The sequence below is a fragment of the Ursus maritimus genome, unplaced genomic scaffold (assembly GCF_017311325.1).
Source record: "Ursus maritimus isolate PB19 unplaced genomic scaffold, ASM1731132v1 scaffold_31, whole genome shotgun sequence".
NCBI lineage: Eukaryota > Metazoa > Chordata > Mammalia > Carnivora > Ursidae > Ursus > Ursus maritimus.
The window spans coordinates 13,448,458-13,468,558 of NW_024425675.1; the positions used below are offsets into that span (position 1 = coordinate 13,448,458).

The 20,101-nt window shown below is 32.7% G+C and overlaps 1 protein-coding gene across 2 annotated transcripts in view; it reads left to right on the plus strand.

The window, feature by feature from the left end:
• DNAJC1 (DnaJ heat shock protein family (Hsp40) member C1) overlaps positions 1 to 20,101 on the plus strand; it is a 213,665-nt gene that overhangs the window by 71,855 nt on the left and 121,709 nt on the right. Inside the window, exons 2-6 of one of the 2 annotated variants that reach the window (XM_040645337.1) lie at positions 1,082 to 1,183; positions 1,679 to 1,725; positions 8,061 to 8,226; positions 9,110 to 9,207; positions 10,177 to 10,270. In XM_040645337.1, the coding sequence (XP_040501271.1) occupies positions 1,082 to 1,183; positions 1,679 to 1,725; positions 8,061 to 8,226; positions 9,110 to 9,207; positions 10,177 to 10,270 (507 nt within the window). The remainder of the gene's footprint in view (positions 1 to 1,081; positions 1,184 to 1,678; positions 1,726 to 8,060; positions 8,227 to 9,109; positions 9,208 to 10,176; positions 10,271 to 20,101) is intronic. The other variant, XM_040645338.1, reaches the window with a different exon arrangement.

The following is a 20,101-nucleotide window of genomic DNA, read 5'->3' on the forward strand; positions in this document are numbered from 1 at the left end:
CTGTTTAGTCCCAGGGACACAGATTTTTTGTTCTGTTGTGTTTTGGTTTGGTTTTTTAGTCATTTGAACTTTTTAACTAAAGTAGTTTTAGGAGTTAACTGAACAAATTTTCAGCTATAAAACAAAATACAACTTAATAAACAATTTTATTATCTTTTTGTACCCCTTTGAATATGCTAGCTATTGGAATAATTTTTAAACTCCGAGGAGATAAAGTTTTAAACCCAATTTTACATTGTGTTCTTTGTTATCGTTATATATTTTATGCTGGCCACGTAAAACCATATTTTCTGAGTTTTTCTGGACACACAGGATTATATAGAATGTAATTTTAACATCCACTTAATCCAACATACTCTTACTGAACTGTTGTGACTTTTAAAATATGTTTAAACTATATTAATAATAGTGGGCAAATTTATATCTACAAACTAGACTGTGGAAACTGGACACAGATTTTCAGTAAATTGATTGAAAACACCCTTGGAAGTACTAAAAAAAATGTTAAGTACAATATACGCAACTCCTAATTACAGTTATTTTGGATAAATGCAAATGTAACTGCCTTTAAATAGGCATACTTTTGACATGGGAAATTGAGATTCCATAGGTTGTGGCTCGATGGTAAATTCAATATAAATAACAATGAAGAAACCACATATGGTAAGCCTGGGATTCAGAAACTGGCTTTAAGATTCTCAGATAAATAAAGACCTTCTTTGAAGGCACATGGATGTATTAATTTTTAATTTGTTTCTTTTTGATCTCTTAATTACTGAAAAAGATTTATTGGTTAATTTTAGGAAGGCAAGTGTTTGAAAAGTTTTGCCAAATACTGTCTTCTTTAAATGACTGTATGGTAATGAAAAGTTAAGAGGAGAGCCAAATTAGATTGAATAATTGTTCAGTCATGTGGGTCAGGCTAGTTGCATAGCCTGGTTGTTAGACTGATTGCTCAAATTACATTGCCTGGGGTCCTGCACTTGGTTGGCTGTCTTCTCAGATCTTAACAAGGTTCTGGGAATTTCTTTTTCTGACAACGTTTGCTTTGTGTTTTTCCCCCTCCCCCTACCACCTCCAGGATGCTTCATCTGCAGACATTAGAAAAGCATATCGTAAGCTTTCACTGACTTTGCATCCAGACAAGAATAAAGATGAAAATGCAGAAACTCAGTTTAGACAAGTAAGTGAAGTGTGCTGTTATTATATATATTTTGTAACAAATTTATAAATAAATGTTTTCTAATAAAATTAGTAACTTATACGTAGAATATTTCTGTTTGAAAATGAGGTTGTAGTTTAGAAATAGAATGTCATGTTCACTCAGTTTTTTACAAAATATCACCATCGTTTTTTATATTAGAATCTCTAAATTCTTGGAGGGTCATAATTGTCATAATTTTCTTGTCTAAATTACAGCTTTTGCTTTTTAATAGCACATTTTAACATAATTATTACTTTTGCATCTTTCACAAAGATTTATTTTGGTATCAAGCATTTTTTAACCTCTTAAGGTTCTACTAAAATATAAAATGTTACATATAATTAAGGTTGTGTCTGTTCATTGTATATATAAGCGCAAAGGGTTTTCTGCTTGTGCATTATAGTGTGTTCACCTTCCTAAGTGATTTCTTATAGCTGAGAGTATTTTTATTTTAAAGTAATGCTTTTATTTTAGTTGGTGGCCATTTATGAAGTTTTAAAGGATGATGAACGAAGGCAGAGGTGAGTGTTCATTTCTGCTCTTGAATTAAGATGTTACAGTTTGATGTCTCAGTTTATAAAGGAACGAATTATCTCACTAGACATTTATTATAAGTTAGTATTTTATTTTTGTTTCTTCCTGTGTTTAGAGCAGAGTTAAATTCTATCGAAAATATTCACTGGGTTGATTCAGTACCTATACACTTTAGGATCATGAGTCATAACGTCACCAAGTCATAGCTGCATTAGACACAATTTAGCATGAGTTAAATGCTCTCGGAAATACAGATACCACTTGACTTCAAACAAATGCCCAGTCATTTTTGATATATCAGTAATAGCTCCTATCTGTGCTTTGTGGTCTTTTTCCCCCCCCTATTCCTTAAATGTTTTGGAATTAGGCTGTTAGTGATACTCACCTTATCACAATTTCTTGATGTTTCCTCACTCTCAAAATAAACCCTGACATTTGTGAGTGAGAGAACAGACTTGTGTAAGTCTGTAGAAAATAGGTGTGGAAGAAAGATATTTGTTTCTTTCTCCTATTTCTTTTGCCTCCTTCCCTTCCCTTACTCTGCTCTGGTGATTCTGCATTTAAGTTAAACTTCAGAGTGGAGGCAGCCCCCTCACTTTGAGACTTCTCTGTGCCCCTTTCAGAAGAGTAGTAATATGTTTATACGTAGTGCCAGTGACTTAAAAAGAGATTGCAGAAAGGCCTCTTTCCTCTACTCCTTCAGAATGTGTGGAATGCGTAGACCCTATTGCACTGGGCTTCAAGGTTTCTTAAGTCAGACCCACAGTAAGAAGTATATTTGGGTGGGAGGGAAGCATATTGCATATTTCACATCATGCCTCAGAACACACGTACACATACACACACTTGAAGCAAGTATTTCGCAAAACACAGACTGAAATTTTCTATTCTGGACTAGTGTAGACTAGTCTTTTCTTTTGAAATAAATAAATTCTTCAAATGTATTATCTGGAATTATTCTATATCCTAAAATGTTAGCTACTACTCTTGCTTCTCATCTTAACTCTTTAATTTGAATACCTCAGTTTGTCAGATTGCAAAGCAAGGACTCTAGATATTCTCTGTAAGTGTTCTTTGCTTTATAACAAGGGCTGGCATTGGTCCAGACACCATAGCAGACATTCCTCTGGTTTGAGATAATCCATAGTGTTGAAAGAGTCCTAGAAGTGTGTTGAAAGAAGTGTTGGTCATTCTGTGCATATTTTCTAGTTGGTTTCTCTCACTGAGCCCCTAGTTTTATTTCACACATCAAGAATGTGTCTGTAAAGATAGCTTTATTTAGTCTCCCTATGTCTTTGGCATCAGATTTTGTCTTTTTGTTTGTTGTTATCTTAAGTCAGTAAACTTTGTAACAATTTCTTTCAGTTCCTGAAAAATCATTTATATCTTTACAGAACAAATCACTTCTTCTGTATAAAATGTTTCTTCATTAACATAGATGCATCTAACATTTTCTTTTAGGATTCGTTCCCTTTTCAATTTCTTTACAGTGTTAGTAGAAAAAATGGATCTGACAGTTACACAAACAGCTGTAGTATTTATACCCCTTGAGGCACAAGTAACTCTTTGGTAACTGGTTTTCCTTGAGGCAAAAATCTTAACTAATCAAGCTGAGAATCACTTCTCTAAAGCTCGTGCCTGAGGCCAGGTGACCTCTGTGTATTTAAACATATAGGAGAAATGCACCTCTCCAGACAATTACCTAATGTTTCTAATTCCTTTAGGAAGAAAAACCCAGTAGTCATTTTTATCTCCTAAAAGAAGATTGTCTTATACTGGTATTAAAAAATGCTCTTTGGTATCACAATTATTTATTATAAATATTCATTAACTTAAGTACTTTTAAATGCATAACCTCCCAGGAATTTGCAATTTGGAAAATTGTCATATATGTTTCCCTATTTATTTCCCTTACGAGTAAAATTGTGTTTTCACTGAAATCAAGTCCATTCTTTAATTTTGGTAGGAAAGAGAATAGCAATGAAGTAGGTAAAATAAACTAGATAACCTTTTTTTTTTCTTTTTGAAGAAAAGGCAATTTTTATTTTTAAACTGCCTTATTTAGGTATAATTTGCATACCATAAAAGTCAGCTATTTTAAGTGTACAAGTCAATGATTTTCAGTAAATTTACAGAGTTGTACAAACACCACAATCCAGTTTTAGAACATTTCCATCACCTCCAAACATTCCCTCAAGCCCTTTTGTAGGCAGTCCCCACTCTGATCCCAGACCCAAGCAATCACTGATCTCCTTTCTGTGTTTATAAATTTGTCTTTTCTGGGCCTCTCCTGTTAATGAAATCATAATAATGTGTACTTTTTTGCATTTGGCTTCTATGATAATCTTTTTGGGGCACATCCATATTGTAGCATATAGCAGTAGTTAATTCTTTTTTATTGCTGAATAATATTCTATATCATATGCCACTTTTGTTTATTCACCAAGTGATAGACATTTAGGTTGTTTCCACTTTTGGGCTGTGATGAGCAATGCTGCTGTGAATATTCACATACAGGTCTTTGTGTGAACGGATTTTTTTTCTTTATTTCTCTTGAATAGATTCCTAGGAATGAGATTATAAATAAACTTCTAAGCCTTTTTTTCCTCCCCAAAACATAGATGATAGTATGAAAATAACAAGTTTGTCTGGTTAGCGTAAGGAAGCCTATCATAGCAGCCTTTTCTAAACTCCCAGGTAACTTGCTTATTTTGGGGAATAGCAGCTCAGCTGTATTCTGACATAAACTTCTGTACAAGTGCCCTGAGTGTTAGCTGAAAAAAGTACCAAGTAGATACTAGTCATTACATATATACACTAGATTGTGCTTTAGTAATATTAGTATGTTACTTTTATTTAAAATCTATTACAAATTTTTAACCAGTATTATTTTGCTAACCCAGTTGTGCAACTTTAAATTTTGGGGGGTTTTTTTGGTCTATATTTCTAAAAGTTGAACGTGTTTTTTTAGTTTACTAAATAAAATGTTTTATTTACAAATCCAGTGAAAAGTATAGTTATCTCAGCCTTAATGTGCTAAACATTTACAAATCCATTACCTCATCATTCTAAATTTGATTATAGGTATGTTTGAAGAAAAATAAACAGTAACCTGAGAATAAGAAATCTATCTTAGTACCTTCTCTAATTAGAAGATATAAGATACCTGTTATATGGAATATATAAAGTGCTGTATACCACAAGTTTGGGCGTATATATACATTTTTAAAGGAGAGTAAGATCGATTAATTTAGATGCGTTTCCTGTTTATGATCTTTGTGTAATTAACTTTTACTCTTGAGTTCAAAATGTGACCTAAATGGATGTTGTTGTTATTGTTTTAAACTAAAAATTCAAACTTAGTATGATGGGAAATTCACAATTTAGGCAAATGCTAGAATTATTTAAATATTTGTTTTCATAATAGATATGTTTTCTATTTTAGTTTCATAGTTACTGCTTTATATTTCAAAATATGAGCATATATTTACATAAAATTTTTTCTGTTGGTAATTTAAATATTTTTAGATTTATTTGCTCTCCAATGTTTATATTAGGCTAAATATTTTGATAAATTGAGATTATAGATTGAAACTCACTAATGATTATGTAACCATTATTTTATGTTTATCTTGTACATTTTAAGAAAATCAAAGTGAACATATATTAAATCGTATGTTGAATGTGGAGTTGATTAATCTGTGTTTTAATTTCCAAGATAATAGCCTTTATAAGTCCATATCAATTTTGCATTAGTGATATTTTCATCACACATATTTACTTTTGTATTTTCTTACAATGATATATGTATACATTCTTAATCTGGTTTTAACAGATTATTCAGAGCAGTTTGTATGAGCTGAATTACAGAACATTTTAACAGTATTATATGTTAAATATAGAAAAAGCAAAACACAGTGATGTTTTAAGTTTTATGTGTTGTCAACACATTTATTCTCAAATTACTATGAATATAGTCTCTGTATATTTTAAGAAATATCTTTATTTTTCAGTGTTTCAGGAAAGCAGTGATTTATCTTTTAAAAGCATATATTCTAAAAAAGTGAACTATAATAGAAGCTATCTTCCCTTAAAATGGCCAGTCGTGTGAGCCATAATGTTCATTGATAGTAAAATCAATAGAGCATTGATTCTAAACTTAATCCTTGGAGACTGTTGTTTAGAGTGGCAGACATAGCTTAGTAAATATCTGGTTCTGTTTAATGTGTTCAGTGCATGAGATTTTGCTGTCTTGAATTTGGCTGTACACTAAATACAACTTGTATGTGGGGTAGAAAAGAGTAGCTATTAATAGATACATAGCATTTCAACAATGATGGTGATAAAATACGTGGGATGAGATTCATAGCTATGAGTTTAGTTATGTTTTCTTCCAATACACTTTAGATCTTAAACAAGTTTAATACTTATTAATGCTCTTAGGGAATTGTCACCACTTCCTTAGATGTTCTTTATTAATAACCACTTTTTACATGAAGTTATTTCATGGGACATTTTAGCTGAAAATAGTGATTTTTATATTCACCTCTTTTTCCCTGAACAAGTCTGGAGTAGAATATAGATTTAGAATAAATTCAGAATTTAATATTCATTGGCCTTCATTCAAATGTTGTAATCCTGAAACCTTTTTGCCAATCCACCTCTAATATAAACTGAGTCAGTTTATACAAAGATAAATTTAAACAAACTTTTGAGGACAGGAATGATAGTTTTTGATGAAATCATATTATTATATCTTGATCTTGTAGTGTTCAAGAATTGCTATGCATATTTAAAAAGGAAAACATTTAACATCATTGTGTCTGGTCCAGCTACTATACAGCCATATTTTAATTTGTACACTCTTGTACACTACACATTGCCTTTTAAGAGTTTAGTACTAATTAATGTCTTTTGCTTTGAACTGGTTATTCTGATCTGCCATTATTATTAATAATCTAAGTTGATCTAAATGTGAGGTTTTCCAGATTTGCTAATAAAATATATTTTGAACTTGTAACCAATATTTTTCTACTGAAAAAGAAGTTGCCTATAATAAATCCTCTGCTTATTTTTTTTAAAGCATATCTCCAAGGTATCAATTTAATAACTATCAAAGTAGCTACTGCAGTTGTTGCATTTAAATTGATTTACATGTCAAGACTGGCAGTTTAGCAGCTGCGCTATTATTCCTAGATCGGTCAATTTACTTGAGAAAAACCTACTACTGAGTTCTACTGACCTGCCTGACAATATAGGCCCTATTTCTATTCCTGTAATTAGGCCTGCGACTAACTCAGAATATTTTTAATTAAAATATTTTGGTCAATGTGTTGCACCAAATTAGGCCTTTCAGTGAAGATTTAATTCGAGAAATAGTGTGATTAGAATATTTAATGAGTTGTGTTCAATTAAGATTAACAGGTTGTGTGTTTTGAACATACAGTGTTTGTGTGTGACCATTTTGAGTTTTACAATCATAAATGTTACTCCTGATTTTTAACCTTAAAAATATTTGTCTTTGTAATGGTGTGACAGGTAAATTTCAATTCAGTTGAAACTTTAAAGAAAGCTGATTTAAAATGCATTACTAGGAAAGCTTTTATTTGTTATGTTCTTTCGTTCCAGCAAAGCCAAAAATGAGGAAATTGCCACTTAAATGTTTACAAATAAACAGTTTTATTGAAAAATCTGACATAAACACTGGTTGTCCCATCTCTTTCTAATTTGGAAACCTTTTATTCTTTAAAGGAATTTAAGCAATACAAAATTAAAAGGTACTTGTAGGCTTCTAATCATGAAGAAGCTTTGATAAAATAATATCTGTAAATATTTCAACCTTGAACTATAGGACAGGGTTGGAAATAATAGCACTGACTGGAAAATTTATTCTGAATTCGGTTCAATTAATATATAATTCATGGTAACAAACAGAGCTCTTATCTTGATTTTTCTTCCATTGAGATCTTTCCTTTTGTTGCTGACTTCTATGGTGGGGTCTTTACTGCAGACTGTGATAGAGGTAGACTATATGGCTCCTTTAGTTTAGATGTCATTCCAGAAGTCACATTGTTGGGGTGCTGTTAAACACAAGGTCTGATATCCACAGTATATTACTGTGTGTCTTTTTGAAGCTTGTCTGTGACTGTACTATGTACTGTGTTTTGAATTTATAGGCCATTGTAATGCTAATAATCTACATAAATCTTATATATTTTGGAGAAATTCTTTTCTCTTTTTTTAAATATAAGCATGAATTTTTTTTTTTTTTTTGCTTTTATTTTAAACTCCCCATGAAAAACTGTTGTATTTGCTACTGTAGGTATGATGATATTCTGATCAATGGACTTCCAGATTGGCGACAGCCTGTATTCTACTACAGGCGGGTGAGAAAAATGAGCAATGCTGAGCTGGCATTACTTTTGTTCATTATTCTCACAGTGGGTCATTATGCTGTGGTTTGGTCAATCTACCTGGAAAAACAACTGGTAAGTATTGGTAATAAATCAAATGATCTAGCCTCCTTAATTTTATATGGAATTTCAAACATTTTATTTCTCAACTGATAAAGATTTCAGTTTTTCTATATATACTCCTCATCCTAAAAGTTTTGTACTCAGTATTTAGTGTTTGATCTGTTTCTAAGTCAAGAAGAACCCATGACATAAGAAAAAAATCCTCTTTTTTTAAAAATGTGGCATTTGAGTTTGTCATAAAATTTTTTTGAAGGCCCAAATATCTAGCTGAAAGTTAGAACATAGAGCCATGTTTTCTTAATTGTCACCTTCCAAACAAATATTTTTTATGTAAAAATGATTTTAGAAATGTTTGTGTCATAGCCTTTTATATAAAGAATGTTTACCTTAAAAGGTTTTAACTAAACATAAGACTTGAAATGAGTATAATTTTAGAATTTCAGAGATCAGTTGGTTAAAAAATTACACCTTTCTTATTTTAATATACCATTACATAGTTTATTCAGTTCTGAATTTTTATTTATGTGCTAAAGATAATCAAACATATTTATCAGCATTCATAAATTAGCATCTGTTTACTCATTCTTTTTGAAGTGACATTATTAAAGTTGGATGAATGAGAAAAAGTAAGTTGAATGCTTTCTCTTCTTAGAAAACTTTGATTGCTATGGAGATACACATGACTGACAGTGCTGAACTTCATGTGTGTTTAAGGACTGGATGCCATGGCAACAGTTATTGTTAAAGATTGATGATTTTACTTAATCATGTTGGACCCTACATACATTTGCATAAATGTTCTTCTATAATGTTTACCCTTCACAGAAGACTCTTGATAACATTTGAAGAGTACATGTTAATGATAACCTGTAACCATAATTCTTTCCACATTAAGGATGAACTGCTTAGTAGAAAAAAAAGAGAAAAGAAAAAAAAGACAGGCAGCAAGAGTGTGGATGTATCAAAACTTGGTGCTTCAGAAAAAAATGAAAGGTGGGAGCCTATAAAAATATTTTGTAAATTGAAACTGTTTTAAAATGTCCTCAGTATGATTCAACTTAAATATATTCATTTCACATATGTAATATTTACATCTGTAGTAGGTTTATAAAAGATTAGTACTATGCCATAGTTTATGAGACAAATCCTAATCTTAGGCAGAAGTTCCACAGGTTTTTTTTTTTTCTTGGAAAGTGTTAATATATATTTAAGTAATCAAACCCCCAAATTCTTGTCATTTGAAATTTTTATACTGAACTTTAGAAATAAAGTATTCCTAGAAGAATCTGTCACTTTAGTGTTTAGCTCAGAAGTAACAATACAGAAAGGCAGTGATATGCAGTACACTCAAAAAGATACCATTTCTAAATATTGATTCATAAAAAGAAATAAAGGGTTTAAATAGTTCACACAGCAGGGCAGGAACTGGATCAATGTGAGATGGAGATCAGAGACTATTCTGCCTGTCTTCTGTTCTGATGACATCAGTGAGTAATGCTTCAGTGAACTGCAAATGACATTAATTTTTATGTATTGGTTTGTTTATGCTACAGTCTTCATATCTGCTTGTCAGCACTTGGGAGCACTCTGATGATGTTTAGTCTTTTATAGCTGAAGTAATCATAAGGTTTAAGAATTCATTTTGCAGAACTGATGAAAAGTCCAGGTTAGAAAGAGGGCTTTTGTTTCTTTATCTTTATAACTTGTTTAGGAGTCTCCTTCCCAAAATCTTAGCCTAGATTCTCTTAGTTGCTATACATATTGCATTTGTTGTAACTAATGTATTTCATGATAGAATACATCAAATGTAGTGATAACTGTCATAAATATTTCATTGAAAAATTTCTTCATACTTTTGTTGAAACAGGCATTCATAAACAGAATTCATGATCTTTATAAAAATATTTGTCTCCCAACTTTCTTTCTGTATTTTGCTTCTTTGTTTTTGTGTTTTCCCTTTAGATTACTGACAAAACCACAGTGGCATGATTTGCTTCCATGCAAGCTGGGAATTTGGTTTTGCCTTACACTAAAAGCATTGCCTCATCTAATCCAGGTAAAGTATACCTCTTTCATATAATATTAGATGCTTTCGTTTTAATTATTCATGAAATAATTTATGCCCATGTCTGCTATCTGAGTGCTGATATACAGTGGATGTTTTATAATGCTGATTGAATTGATGTAAGTGTAAACCTATTTAGAATAGTTCTAAAATTATTTAGGTATCTACTCCTATAACTGTCTCTCACATTGCTTTTAGGAACACCTTAGAATTCCAAGACATTAGAAAAAGGGAAAAACAATACTATCGTTAGGACAGGTAAAAGAGCAATAAAATTTTAATTCACTGTAATCATTTAAGGCATATCCAGAAAAGAAGAACAGGACTCAAATAGCCTGTCACCCATTATTTTAATAGCATTTAAGAACACAGTATAAAAAAAAAAAAAAACTTTACACGAACATTTGTACAATTATGCAAAAATATATATTGCTTTCCATTTTATTTGCAACTTTAAGAGGAGTGAGATATTTTATCTTATCTTGGTAATCTGTTTCTGTTGCTAGTCAGTCTTGATCAAACAATAGAATGTGGGTCTATATCATATTACTATGGCAATTTCTCTTATTTTTTAATGTTCAGCATACCGAAGCATATTTTGTTAAATTATTGCTTTGCTAATTTTAATAATTGCATCTGGTTAGAAAATTCCCAACATATAAGCACAACATTTAAAAAGTATATGTAATAGTTCAGGTGTACAGATTTTTGAGGTTAAGTTGTAATTTTGGGGAGGAAATGTTTCATTTCAGAAAATAACTGTTTAGAAAAAACAAAGAGAGCCAGATAATTCCTACCCAGTTCTACCCCCTTCTTCTTACATATCAGAGCTGTTCTTCCTAATCATTTAAGAAAATGAATCACTCCAACTTCTGCATTTTATTCTCTTTCTTCCTCTTATAATAAAAATTTTGTGTTAGAAAGGAAAATGAAATAAAAGTCACTAATGTGTTTCTTTCTAGCCTTTGCAAAATTATTTACCAATCTTCCATTAAAATAGTTCATCTTAATAGTTATTGCTTACACAATCATATTTTGTTTATAGTTAATGGAGAAAATTACAGTATTTTGGTAATTTAAAAGCTTTTGTTTATAAGTTGTTTAGCATATTATCTTATTTATTTGATTAAAAACCTACAATCCTTGTATGCTGTGTATATGTCTTAATAAGAGAAAGGTAAAGTGTATTTACCATACCAGTATGTATATGAGAAGATGTGACCAAAAAATATTTTAGGCCATGTATTTTCATGTTTTTTAAGAGTGTTTTTGGGTTTGGGTTTTTTTGCTTTAGAATCTGCAATAGGCAAACCAGAGTGTAGATGCATTTATAGTCATGAGGCAAAGTAGATACAATATCACATAAAATGTCAGTTGAAACACTTCTTTGCAATTTTAAACTAAGCCATTTGAAACAATGTTTATTTGGTAAAATTAACATATTTCCTGGTTAGCACGCAGAGTAATTTGCAGAAATAGAACCAATATATTAAGATGGCTTAGATTTATAAGTTATTATTTTAAATTATCTCCCTGTGGTATCTAGAGCTAACAGATTGTGTTGCTTTACCATACACTTTTTTTAAAGTTACAGAAATTAGGGATTTTACAAAAAAATTCTGGTCTCCTTAGAAACTCTGCTTTCTTAAACCTTTGGATCAGTTTGAATTTTTAAGTTTTTACTTACTTGGTGATACCTGTTGCTTTCAGTTTTGAGATGCTGGGCATTAGGTTTTTAAACCTTTGTAAATCTGACTTTTAAATTTTGTTCTAATTTTTTCTTTCTGATAAATTGATTCCAAGAAGAAAAATAAAACTATTTTCCTTTTTTTAAGCAAATACTTTGTATTTTAATTCTGCTTCAAGGACGTAAGATTCGTTTTGTTCATGTTCACTAACAAAATAATGTAATATAGAGACTGATACAAACTGTGAAAGTGAAAGTAGTGCAGATTGATAAACATAGAAAGCTTGAGCAAAGCAATACTGAGTAGTTGCTGTTAGGATTAGATTTTTGTCTGCTTTTTTTTTTCTTCAGTCTACTGTAACCTTTGTATTAATTTATCACCCATAAAATTGTGTAATGTGAGTACATATGCCTTATCCACAATAGGTCTTAAATAAGATAGTTATGAAATTGAGAAGAAGCCCTCTTTACCTAAAGCAGTCTGGGTTGGTAATTGGTACAGTGGTCAAAAAAGAGACGTACTAGAGCTCTAAGTGTTAAAAATGATACATATGACCTTAAACATTTGAAGCATGTACTTTACATTTATTCACCACTCTTGTGATATAGGGTCATTATTTTATTTTTCCTTGCATATACCACGTCTATAATCTTGGTTTCTTTAGGGACAAAACGACCAGTTGATTTCTTTAAAGAAGAGTTAAACTAGACTCTTACAAAGCAATATAATTGTGTGATCCTTACAGATTTTTATGATTTCCCCTATCTTTCATAACTGACTGACTTATATCTAGTTAACAGCATTTTTAGCAACTCTTTTATTGAGCTTCCCAAAGCATCTACTTGGTTTTCATAGAAACAACTCTTTTTCACCTCAACAATTTACTTTTCACCTTTTTAATATAATACTTAAATTGAATCATATAATTACAATAAGAAGTATCATTGACATAGACAGTTTTAAGAGCTAACACTTGCAGCTCCTATAAGCATGCAGTAAGTTAGTTAAGGAGATTAAGAGAATTTTCCTTCTGCATGTGAATCGCTTGACTTTCGTGAAATTCATTAAAACTGGTCTGCCAGTATTCTGTGTAAGTATGTAGCTATCAGATAAGGAGGGTCCAAACTGAAAGTGGGAGACTCAGACACTTCCAACAAATGGCCTTTACACTAGCCAGATCCGTACTCAAGTTTTGTCCTTGTCATATCAACAGCTGTTCATCAACTTCTTTCCTCCTGTTCTTCCTGTAAATACGCATTCCTCTATTGTACTTCATATACATAAATTGTTACCCAGTGGGAGTTGGAAAAATGGCAGTTCTGGTTCAGCTTATGCTCCTAAGTTCACTGTTTTATTACTTGGCACCTAAGATCCTAAGAAAACTTATTACTGATTAATTTACCTAAATTGTTTTCTGTCCCTCCCACAAAAAATTACAAATGACAATATTTACATCAGTATTTGATGTGTAAAGCTTCTTCTAAGCTATATATTTAGAGAAACAGGTTAGCTAGTTCAGTAAAAATTTATTAAACATATCAGAACAAGGTACTATTAAAGGGCCATTGAGATGAATATGCCTTCTGGGACCTTATAGTCGGGTAGAGATTATAATACATGAATTAAAATAATTGTACTACAATATGGTTTATAAGCTTCACATATGTAATATAAACAAAAGACTTCTGTAGATGATCAAACAAGTAAGATTGTCTCTATGTAGAATGACCAAGGAAAACTACAAAGAGGAGCCACTTGAATTGAGTCTTGAAAGATGAGTAGACCATTGACAGTGAAGTGCCCACTTTGTGTACTAGGTAGTATGCAAAAATAATTTCATAGATACAGTAATTCCCATACAATTATTCTGTGTTAAGGCTGAAAGAAACCTAAGAAAAACATTACACAACTGCTTTTTATTAAAAAAGAAGATATTACATAGCCCATTACTATCATCTAAGCCTATATCCCAGCTCTCCAAACTCTGTATATAACCATTTTCAGATTTATACTCTAATAGATATGGGGAATAAAGTTTATTGATTAGACAGCAAAGTATTTCCATCATACACATCTGTCAAAGACACATAATGTTAGGAGTGGAAAAGTTACAGTACATAATAGGCAGAAAAGACCCAAAGTTGTTCTGTGATCAGACTGGGTAGAGATAAAGGTTTATCTTTGATAGCTTCCTTTTCTTTTCAAGAAGATCCTTATTACTTCCAGCTCTGGGGTTTTTGTTTTTTTGTTTTTTTTTTTTTTTCCTTTCCTTTGTTCTGAAAAAGATAATGAGAAAATTACAAGAATTGATCGATTAGAAGAATGAGACCAAAAAACTAAAAAATATTATACTTGATACATATAAAATATTTGATAATGTTAAATAGATATCAAACATTTCCCAGATTGGAAAATATCCAAGGAAAGGTGTTTGTATTTAGCAAAATGTATACTTCGTATCATTCATGTATCCACATATGCAGAAGAGTAAAAAGTCAGATGAGAAACCAAAGTAAAAAATGTGGAGAGTATTTGTAAATTGATGAGTGGAAGGAAGGTTAGAGTGCACAGAGCGATGAGAGAACATTAGAGAAGAGTTAAGTGCATAACTCTATGCAGAGAAGGTGGGAAAACTTGAGAAAATATGTTTAGTGCAGAAAGCAAGTGAAATGATCAACGGAAGACATGGAATATGGATTAGACTATATAACAAGGAGCTTGGATTATATCAAGAGAGGTATTGTATACTTTGAGCCTAGAATTTAATCTTAACATTAACAAGTTTAGCCCTAATAACACTTGTATCTTACCTGTCTGTTTCTGTTCTCTTGGTAGTTTCGAAGGGAATACACATTCTCTGGGAATCTGACTAAACCAGTCTTCTGTGTTGGCTAATTTCAGCCTATAATCCCAAGAAATTTTTTAGCCTCCAAAATGCCCTTCTTGGATGTTTTTTGATTTATCATATATGTTCTGAAACATATAACCATGAAAGTAGCAAACAGTTATTGAAATATACCATGTGCATATTTTCAGTTTAACCCTTATAACTTAGTTCTTACTTTTGTCACTGCCTGTCTGTGTTGGAGTCTCATATATTTGGTCCCATAATAATTTAGATTGATAATACCACCAGTTTCTCATACATAAAATCAGTAAGTGCCAAATACACTAAGCAATTACCAGTCTAAATCATGGTCTGTTCATAGTTCTCTACACTTTCTAAGATGAAACAGGTCTTAGGTATTCAGAATTTATTTGCTTAATAGTTTGATTCTGTGGGAATTCAGCATTCAAGTTTCTCTCTACCTGCTATGTTACATTTCTCAGTCACATAGTTTGTAAAATATAAAATTCCTTTAAGTGTTCATTGCCCAAAGTTGTAAATTTTTCCCATTGTTAAGTCCCAGCCCCATCTTTTCTCACTACCAAGCTGATCTTATGTGAACACAGTTAAACTAAAAATTATTGTAGGAAATTTCCAGCATGTATAGCTCCACCCTTACCAGGATTTGTAGGTTGCCTAGGAGCAGTGTCTGAGAAAATAAAGGAATCTTCTCTATAGTGCTGTGGCTTTTGCCTTAAAAAAATAAAATAAAAGTTGCCTAAGAGAGTAAAGGGAATATTATACTTTACAAAACTGTCTGTAGATGGAGGCATCCTCCCTCCCAAGAAGATTCTCCCATGGAAGCTACAACTGTGGACAAGCCTGGAGGTCACCCTCTATACAGTCAGGGCCCTTCCTTTCTAGCCCCTTTGCTTCTGCTTGCTGGGGCTCTGTCAGAAACCAAATAAACAAAACATTCACAGCTAATTAGCAGCAGAAAAAAGCTTCTGAAAGGCTTTGAGGCAATTGTAGCAAGCTGAGTTGCCTGTTCTCCTACTCAAGAGTTAAACACAGATTCTGCAAGGGATGAAAAAGTTTACTTTTAGTCCTCTAAGAACTTTTTAAAAAACTTTGCAGACAAACATACTTTATGTAGGGAGTATGCAGACAAATGAAAAGGGATGGAAAAGTGTGTCTGAATTTTTGTAAGGCTGAAACTCTACTGCTACAGAAGGACAGAGAGAGAAAGGAAAATTGGAAACACCTCCCAACAGAAGACAAAGATTCCATTCCTTCTGCCTTCTGAAAGGGGGGCGTAAGATACAAGTAGTTAGGAGGTCCAAAGACAGAACATAAAGTAGAGTTTTGTAAGTTATTGCTAGATGTAGAAAAGATTAAAAAAAAAAACACAAAATGTTAGGTAGGATGTTCGAGATATATAGTCTCATTGATTCCATATTTTATAGATAAAAAATACTTAAGACTCAGATTGGTGAGGCAGTTTGCTCAAAGTCACACAACCACTGCACGGTAGAAATAAAACTTAGAGCAAATGAAAACAAATATTAAAATATGAGACATATAAAAGCTGAGAAAGAATAGGTTTTCCCAACAGTGGGCTAGTCATCCCAGCTAGATAAATTAGTTTATACTGAATGAATCCTGAAGTCCCTACCAGAGTATTTAGGCTGATTGTAATTATTATAAAAGTTATAGAAGGATTCTTGCCTTGAGTTGGGGCTGAATAGATGACTTCTGTTGTCTCTTCTGTTTCTTAGCCCAGGTGGAAAAAAGTAGCTCTTCGGCCTTTTATCTCCTTGAACACCACTGACTCAGGGAGAGGAAGGCATAGCTTCTGGGCTTTTGTTTTATTTTTATTTTATTACTTTTTTGTGTATTGTGAATATACACTGAATTCAGTGTTTGTACCAAAATTTGGACTCTTATTCAAAGTCTACAATTTAAAATTTTCCCTATGTTCTTGTAATTTTTTACACATTATTTGTAGTTGAGATTATAGTATAAGCCAGTGGGAGAACAAAACTTGATATAAGTAAATGACTGTGTGGGCAGATTTTCAGAAATGTACCTCTGATATTTTCCTATATTGAAGGTTGTAAGGTAAGCTTCGAACGAAAGATTTGTGCTGTCGAACAGTCAAAAAAAGAAATGGAACATCCTTCATCTCTTTTGTGGTTACCTGTCCTCAGAGCTCTTCCATGTTCCTTATTCCCACAGAATAGGTGATAGGTAGCAATTCGCTGCTTGTACCACTCTAGATCAACTCCCTTCTTTCCTAAGTTTTCCTTCAATTGTGGAATATTTTGAACTTTCTATGGAGAAGTAAAAGTAAACTGAACCATGGCAAACAGTACCAGCTCAGCATGTTATTTTATCCCTTAAATGAACTATGTCAATAATGTTTTTTAAAAAAGCTTTTGATATGGATATCCTCCACCTCATGACTCATTAATCTTGGAAATATGACATCTTCAAGGCTTACATTAATGGTCATCATCATTAGGAAGCCTTTCGTGATCAGGCCAATTGAAAACCTCCCGTTGTATATTCTCTATATTAACTTCATGGTACTTATCATTTATATTAGAATAAGGATAGACTGATAGACTATGGCAAGGTACAGATCATCCTGAAAATCAAGTGGCTTAAAATTTTTTCTAGTTTATGCCACTTGTCTGTCACTGGTTGATAAGAAAGAAGGCATTCCGCTCTAACTAGCCATCCAGGGACTCAAAACAATGACATCTTTACCCTCTGCCAGCTGTACCCACTTGGAACACGTGGCCTCCTTCCTCAACGATGGATGACGAGAGAGCTGGAGGATTGCACGAGCTTTTTGATGCTTTGGTTTGAAATGGCACGTGATATTTCCATCCAAGCCCATCCAGAATTAGTCCCATGACACCACCTAATCTCAAGAGGACAAGGAAATGTGGGGAAACAGATAGAATGTTGGGTGAGCTTCATTCTCTCTTCCAGTAATTCATTCAACAATTGAGTGCCTGTTATGTGCCAGGTACTCCTCTAGGCTCTGGAAATACCAAAAAAAAAAAAAAAATTTAAACACAAAACTCCCTGCTCTCACATAGGTTATATTCCAAATTTTGAGTTATTCAGTTATTTTTACCTATGCCTTAAGGGCCGATGCTTGTCTTATCATATAATCTCCATATATCCTAAAAAGGTACAACATATATAATAGTGGTTGAGGAAATAAGCATAAGTAAATATAACTGCTTAATGTCTTCTTGTGCAAGAGCCATGCTGTATGGTTACATACAAAGAATACTCATAACATGCAAATTCTGGAAGTTGGCTGTAGTTCTACAATGTAAATCCGTTCCCTGCTTGATATCTACGTAAACAAGCTTTGAGGCCTTCAAAAAATTTTGTTAAGTACTAGGAGAGTTCCTTCTAAAGTAATAACTTTTGCTCATGTTCCATCTGTAATGATTATAATGTAAGCTCCTCAAGGATAGGAACTCTTTCTGTTTGGAATCATGTAAATCCCATGGTTTTAATACAGTATTACAGAGCTAAACCTTGGCAGTCCAGAGCCCTGGAAGCATTCATTCATTCATGGAATATTTATTAAGCTTCTATTATATTTTAAGCAGTGTCCACAAAGATGGATAAGAAGTTCATATCTATAAGAAATTCTAATTTTTTGTGTGTAGGTAAACTGGGGCTTATTCTGGACTCAAAATGAGACTTTATTTTCTCTACTTGACAGTTATATTGACATGAATTAGCCACTCTTGAAGAATGGGAGGGGGGAAGTTTGAAAGCAGCTGCCTTCCCCCCTTTTCCCCTTTATTTATTTATTTTTAATTTAAATTCAATTAATTAACATTAATGTATTACTTCTTTCAGGGGTAGAGGTCTGTGATTCATTAGTCTTATATAATACCCAGTGCTCATTATAACACATACTTTCCCCAGTGTCCAACACCCAGTTACCCCATCCCCCCACCCACCTCCCCTCTAAGCAACCCTCAATTTGTTTCCTAAGATTAAGAGTCTCTTATGGTTTGTCTCCCTCTTTGGTTTCATCTTGTTTCATTTTTTCCTCTCTTTCCCTATGATCCTCTGCCTTGTTTCTTAATTTCCACATATCAGTGAGATCATATGATAATTGTCTTTCTCTGATTGGCTTAATTCGCTTAGCATAATACCCTCCAGTTCCATCCACATGATTGCAAATGGCAAGATTTCATTTTTTGATGGCTGTGTAATATTCCATTGTATGTATGTATATGTATACACACACATACACACATATATATATATATATATACACACACATACACACCACATCTTCCATATCCATTCATCTGTCGATGGACATCTGGGCCCTTTCCATAGTTTGGCTATTGTGGACATTACTGCTATAGATATTGGGGTGCAGGTGCCCCTTTGGATCACTACATTTATATCTTTGGGGTAAATACCCAGTAGTGCAATTGCTGGGTTGTAGGGTAGCTCTATTTTCAACTTTTTGAGGAACTTCCATACTGGAAAACAACTGCTCTTATTCAACCCCTTTTGAATATGCGATTCTCCCTTAGAATATACTTTAAATAATAGCTACCTGGTCTCTTCTTGAATATTATCTCTGAAGTCAGTCTCTTTCATTTTAAGGTAATTTTAATTATTAGAAAGCTCTTCTTTTTTTTTTTTTAAACCTTTTTTTTTAAGATTTTATTTATTTATTTGACAGAGGTAGAGACAGCCAGCGAGAGAGGGAACACAAGCAGGGGGAGTGGGAGAGGAAGAAGCAGGCTCACAGCGGAGGAGCCTGATGTGGGGCTCGATCCCATAACGCCGGGATCACGCCCTGAGCCAAAGGCAGACGCTTAACCGCTGTACCACCCAGACGCCCCGAAAGCTCTTCTTTATATTTATCCAAAATCAAAATTTCCATCTCTGGAACCATATATGATGCTACACCATTCTGTCTTGTAATGACCCTTAAGATATTCTCTGATAGTTATCTGGTTATATCTAATGTTCGTATTTTTTTTAATGTTTTTTTATTATATTATGTTAGTCACCATACAGTACCTCCCCGGTTTCCGATGTAAAGTTTGATGATTCATTAGTTGCATGTAACACCCAGTGCACCATGCAATACGTGCCCTTCTTACTACCCATCACCGGTCTATCCCATTCCCCTGCCCCCCTCCCCTCTGAGGCCCTCAGTTTGTTTCTCATAGTCCATATATATCTAATGTTCTTATCTCCATTCTCTTTTAAGAAACAGTTTCAAGCTTCCTTACCATTTGA